The following is a 6,000-nucleotide window of genomic DNA, read 5'->3' on the forward strand; positions in this document are numbered from 1 at the left end:
TAAAACCTAAAATAACACTAACATACAGTAAAAGCAGGAATTATATGATAAATACAGTCTATAATAAACTAGAAATAATGTATGTACAGTGTAGTTTCACTTACCAGAATTGGGAAGATTTAGCCAAATCCGATTTGTAGAAAAAAATCGGCATGTACACATATGCGTACACACCTGCCCGCACAAGGGTTTGCGGTCATGGTAGTCTTTCTCAGAGTGTAAACAAGTTTAAAGCGGGCGTCTTTTTCGTAAAAGCGAAAATCCTTTTCAGATTTTTCAGTTAGCGAAAACAGGTACTAATGTAAGTCTTTTGTAAAAGCGAAGTAGCGCGAAGTGGACTTTAATGAAGTGGGGCACACCTGTACTGCTATTGTCCAGTTTATCCAAGGCCAAGTGAAGAATCAGTGAGATTGCATCCACTGTTGCCATTTGTGGTGATGGGCAAATTGCAGCAGGTCTAGGCCTTTGCTTACGCAAGAGTTAGTTATAGCCGTGACCAACCTCTCAAAGTACTTTTATCAGTCATTGAAGTAGTTCACCCTGCTCCTATTGGGCAATGGTATGATTAGCGCCTTTTTGAGGCAGGTGGTTGTCTCCAGGTGCAGCAATGAGAGACTGAAGATGTCCTTGAAGTTTCCAGCCATTTGGTTGGTACAAATGAAGTGATATGCTACAAAAAGTAGAGTTATGGAATGGAACAATAACATTATTACATGTGGGTATTCCAGCTTTCTAAATGGATTTATAACTTATTTATCAAACATTTTTCATACAAGCAATGTAGTTCAAAGTGCTTTACAGTGGGATAATAAAAGACAAAGATGTTAGTTAAAACAAGATTAAATAAATAGGTTTAGCCAACATCCCTTGTAGCTTTAGGTGTTGAGTTCCACAGTTTAGGAGCATAGTTCAGAAAAGCAGACCTTCCAATTTATTTTGAGGAAGATTGTTTAAATTTAAGAGAGTTGGAGCAGGATTATAAAATGAAACTATTCTGTGATGTACTCCGTGATTTGTTTTTGCGTTGTCTTTCTATTATCTGTATTGCTTAAAACTGGATTTTTTTTTGCAGAGTACACAGTACTACGATATGCGATGGTCCTGTGAGCATCTCATCATGGTTTGGGTAAATGCCTTTGTTATGTTAATGAGTCAACTACTGCCTCCCAGGTATTGTGATCTTCTTCATAAATCAGCTGCTCACCTGGGAAAATGGCAGAAAATGGAACACGGTTCTTACAGTAACACACCACAACACATGTAAGTACTGTATTCAGACAATTACTTTTAAGGTCACTATGATTGAAACTAGTCAGAACTTCCTTGATTTATTGCAGGCTTTTTGGGCTATATAACTTCACCAGTATAACTAATAGTATACATCTTGAAAGCTACTGATCCACACTTGGTATATTACAGAGTAAGATGTAAAATCCAAAAACTTGTGAAGTTTTTTTTAGGGTCTTTGCAACAAAAAGAGTAAGTGCTTAACTATGAGTATATTATGCTGTCACTCGGTTACAAAAATAACTTGATTCCACTGAAGAGTAGGAGGTGCCTTTACTTGATTTCTTTTTAAATAGGATGACCATTGCATGTCAGCTACTACATGCGCTTTGCAGTGAGGTCCTGTTGTGATGCAAGGAGGTCCAAGAATATTGAAGAACACACAGCAAGATGCATGATTTTGCACAACCTATTTTTCCTTGATTTCCCCATGGTGTATACCTCTGATCTCTTTCCCCAATTGCTCCTCTTAGTTAGTATCCTCCTCAGATCCACTTCACTCCCCTACTTCCTAGTTAGCCCATTCCCCAATGTCCAGGTGCTAGATGTTCACTCTAAAAGGAAGGCTACCCACTAACAGCTATCATTCATTCTTTTTTGAGGTTGCTCTCAAAGCACCAGCAATTACTACAACCTAGCCCGAACCCTTGATCTCCCAAAACATCACTGTTGGATTTACTTTGTATTTGGAGTGCAGCAGAAAACAAAGATCTGACATCCTAATGTCCTGAGGATGTTGGGCAAAACCAGAGATGTGAAGGAAAATAACCTGGAAAATGTTGGAGAACACCCAACAGGGAAGCTGGTATCTAAAAAGAAACAACTATTGTTTTGAGCCAATAACCTTTTTATCAGAAGATGATGGGGTTGAATACCTTTTAAGTTTTACTGATTTAAAAATTTCTGAGCTACTTACTAAAAATAACTACATAATTTATAACTAATGGTTCATCTGTTTTTAGCAATGTAAAAAAGCATAATTTTTTCAGCAGAATTCCAATTACTTAAGGTTTTCTCTTTTAAATATATTGATGAATATGTTAAAAGCAGTCCATTTAAATGTAGTAAATGTTCTGCATTTAAACAGATATGGGTTCAGGTTAGGTTGTTGATTTGGTGATACGTACATTTAAAAGGAAACATGCAAGGGTAGACAGTGAAGGTGCAAATCCTTGGCTTATTATTTCCCATAAAAACACTCTTGACAAGCCTCCTACAGAAAGAAATGGATAACCTTTCATAACAACAAAGCTAAAAATGTTAATTCAGATGTCAAGTGACCTGCTTGAGTATTTTCTGTTTTTGCTCCAGATTTCCACCATCTACTTTACTTTCAAACTGTTAAGTTTATTTGTGCTATATTATCACATTTAATTAATCTTTCAGATGGTCTGAAACAACAATTTGGCCACAAGGTGTGCTGGTTCGACACAATCGATGCCTTTATAAAGCTGTAGGACCCTATAATGTAGCAGTGCCTTCAGATGTTTCACATGCCAGATTTTATGTAAGTAGTTATTAATACATCTGAAATAATTTTCATGGTCAATTAATTCTAAGTAGTAACTTAACAGTATGTGTAAACCCCACTGAACGTTTCAATGCTAGTTGTAAAATTTGACCACCACTGGTTTTCTTTTACTCTACTCCCTCCTCCTCCCCCCGCCCCCATTCCTAAACCAGATCTAGTCGTGGAGTTAATTTTTGTTTAATGTACTGATTACATTTGCTATCTTAAGTACATAGCAACATTCAATTCACATTGGTTAAGGTAAACTCCTTTTCATTGGATCCAAGTATTCAAGAGAAAAGCTTGTGTTCTGTTGCAATGTAATATCCTCATTTATACCATTGTCTCAGCACTTTGTAAACTTCATTCATTGGTAAAGATCGATTTCTTAATCTTAACGATGAAGCAAGGTACTTGGCAAATTGATTTATTATTTTCATTAAGTGTTAAAATTGTTACAGATGTAGCTGTTAGCATCTGATTCAAATTGTATGGTCCTAAGTTTTAATAATAATCAAAGGTGTTAACATGACGAAACTGGAATTCTTCAATAGCTCTGATATGACAGCTTAGCTTGGCTTGACTGGCAAGAAGTAATATACTAAAGTAAGAAGTGCTGGAAGTATGTGATAGAACCAAGAATTAACACTGCTAAGGCATCTACTGTCCATCTCTTAGAAATTCATGGGACCAATCATGTGCACTTGGCTATTGGATTAGGACAGAGGTCGGTGTTTGGTGATGTTTCATTTTCTCTTTCATGAAAACCTCATCACCACCTGCAGAGTGTGGGAGGATTAACAATACTACAAAACTTGGGTTTGTCCGTTACGGAACAGTTTATGTGATCATTACACTTACATTACTGCAGGATAAAGAGTGCACTGTTGATATTTTAAAGCTTATTTTAGCATTCTGCGTTAACTCCAGGGAACTTGAGCCATGCCAACAATAGGATTGAGTACAAAGATTGTGGTAGCAGTGACATTTTCTTTATCTGTCCAACCCTCGCCCTATCCAACAGCACAATGAGAATGGTATCACTAGCACGAAGACTATTGGATGAAAGGAAATGTTTTATTGTCACAAGATGACAAAAGAATAAAGAAATGGAACCTTGCCTTGCTCAAGCTGTAAACAAAAAAATAGATCAGTGATGTAACACCGTAACTGTATTGTGGTAATGAGACTTGTATTCTTTTTATTAATGCTCAAGTTGACTTGAGCACTTAAATTATGTTGTGGTTTTTGTTTGCTGTAATGCTGCTTTTTGTAATTATTACAGCTCTACATTCAATCAGAACAGCAACAGAAAGTTGATCTAACTTTTTTTTCCTTTGTAGTTTTTATTCCATAAGCCGTTACGGATCCTGAATCTTCTCATCCTTATAGAAGGCAGTGTGGTACTATATCAACTATACTCTCTGCTTCGGTCAGAAAAATGGAACCATATACTTTCCTTGGCTTTAATACTGTTTTGTAATTACTATGTCTTATTTAAACTGTTAAGGGATCGGATTGTGCTTGGCAAAGCGTATGCTTATCCTCTGGGCACCATTGGACTGAAATCTCATTAGGCAGCCTAAAATAGGATGGGAGGGATCGGGGAAAAGGATTTAAAGAAATTATTTTGATACTGTTTCTATTTTTCATGCAGTGTTTAAATATTTAAAATATTTTATATTTTGTATACATGGATATTTTTAAGAGCTATTCTTTGCATATGCCAGTTGTATTTTTGTCTACTTAGCAACTTCACGCTAAGTGTGTGCTTTGCTCCATATGACAAGTGCCATTTATAATCGCAATAATCAAAGTGTATTGATCAGAGGAATAAAGGATAATATGAGAAATCTATTCTTTTATGTTGTCACCTTGAGGTCATTTTAAGCTATTACTGTCTAAACATGTGAATGGAACTTGTGTTCATAGTAAATGATTACATTTATTGATGTTCAAATATGAACTTGTTTAATATATAGGGGTTTACAATGGTGTCTGTGAATAAAATACATTCTTCAGTTATTGTTTACATGATACCACCTCTTCAAAGACAAATGTATCAATAAATATGAACATTCCCAATTTGCCTTCTGTATCCATTAAATGGTTGGATTTTTTTTGCTGGTAATGAATGCAAAAGGGGTAAAATGCTTGCATTATGTAATGCTGCTAGTTTTAATATTAAATATTTTTGAAAATAAATAACTAAACCAGACAAATTAATTCTCTCCTGCTGGATTCTCCAGTCGAGCCTCCATTTGAAGATGAATTGCACTTCTCCATAAGATGTGGTAAAGCAAGATGGAGTTAAAATTTGTTTCTAAAGCTGCCAATAAAGAGCAGATAAAATAAGATCTAAATTCCATTCATGTTATAGGCTTTTGCCAGTGTAACCGTGTTTAAAAGTTGAAAAATAATTGAGCATTGCTTTAGAGAATTTATGAAATGGACAATAGAAATCTTTAACACATGGATAAGATAACACATTTCTTTACCTTTTTATAGATAAATACTATTTTTGATAAACTTTAAAATTAAACAATGCTGGATACAGTGAAACAATTAAAATTTTGGTTAATTACTTTTGAACAAAGTTAAGCTTGAATGTAAAACACGTTTGTTAATTGGTTTATTATTGTCACATGTACTGTGGAAAATCTTTGTTGTGCATTCATACAGATATATCTGCAACATGACTTCCTTACCATTCTGTTCAGCCTCCTACCAATGTAGGCAGGCATGCCATATGCTACCTTTACCACCTTAGCTACTTTCAGTGAACTGTGAACTTGGCCCCTAAGATCATGCTATACCTCAATGCTATTAATGGGTCTACCGTTGACTCTGTACTTTCTTCTTTTATTTGACTTCCCAAAGTGCCACACCTTACACTTGCCTGGATTAAACTCCCATCTGCTCTTTTTCTGCTCATATCTGTGATTGGTCTTTTACACTGTTCATAATTCCACTAATTTTGGTGTCATCTGCAAATTTGTTAATCCACACATATTTCCATTCAAATCATTGATGTACAGTATATTACAAAGCAGAGGTTCCATCATTGATCTTTAAGGAATACCACTGCTCATGGATCTCCAGCCAGAATAACTGCCTTCCACCCCCTACTCTTTGTCTTCAATGAGCAAACCAGTTCCAACTCCAAACTTATCAAATGTCTTACTTTAGTCCATATAATCCAT

General features: G+C 35.5%; 1 protein-coding gene across 4 annotated transcripts in view; it reads left to right on the forward strand.

Annotated features, from left to right (window-relative positions):
• Positions 1 to 5,245, forward strand: part of tmem39a (transmembrane protein 39A) — a 50,345-nt gene extending 45,100 nt beyond the window's left edge. For all 4 annotated transcript variants that reach the window (XM_059968410.1, XM_059968411.1, XM_059968413.1 and 1 more), the window contains 3 exons: positions 1,073 to 1,260; positions 2,674 to 2,794; positions 4,141 to 5,245. In XM_059968410.1, the coding sequence (XP_059824393.1) occupies positions 1,073 to 1,260; positions 2,674 to 2,794; positions 4,141 to 4,374 (543 nt within the window). In that variant the 3' untranslated portion in view covers positions 4,375 to 5,245. The remainder of the gene's footprint in view (positions 1 to 1,072; positions 1,261 to 2,673; positions 2,795 to 4,140) is intronic.
• Positions 5,246 to 6,000: the final 755 nt, after the last annotated feature.

Source organism: Hypanus sabinus, chromosome 4 (assembly GCF_030144855.1).
Source record: "Hypanus sabinus isolate sHypSab1 chromosome 4, sHypSab1.hap1, whole genome shotgun sequence".
NCBI classification, from domain to species: domain Eukaryota; kingdom Metazoa; phylum Chordata; class Chondrichthyes; order Myliobatiformes; family Dasyatidae; genus Hypanus; species Hypanus sabinus.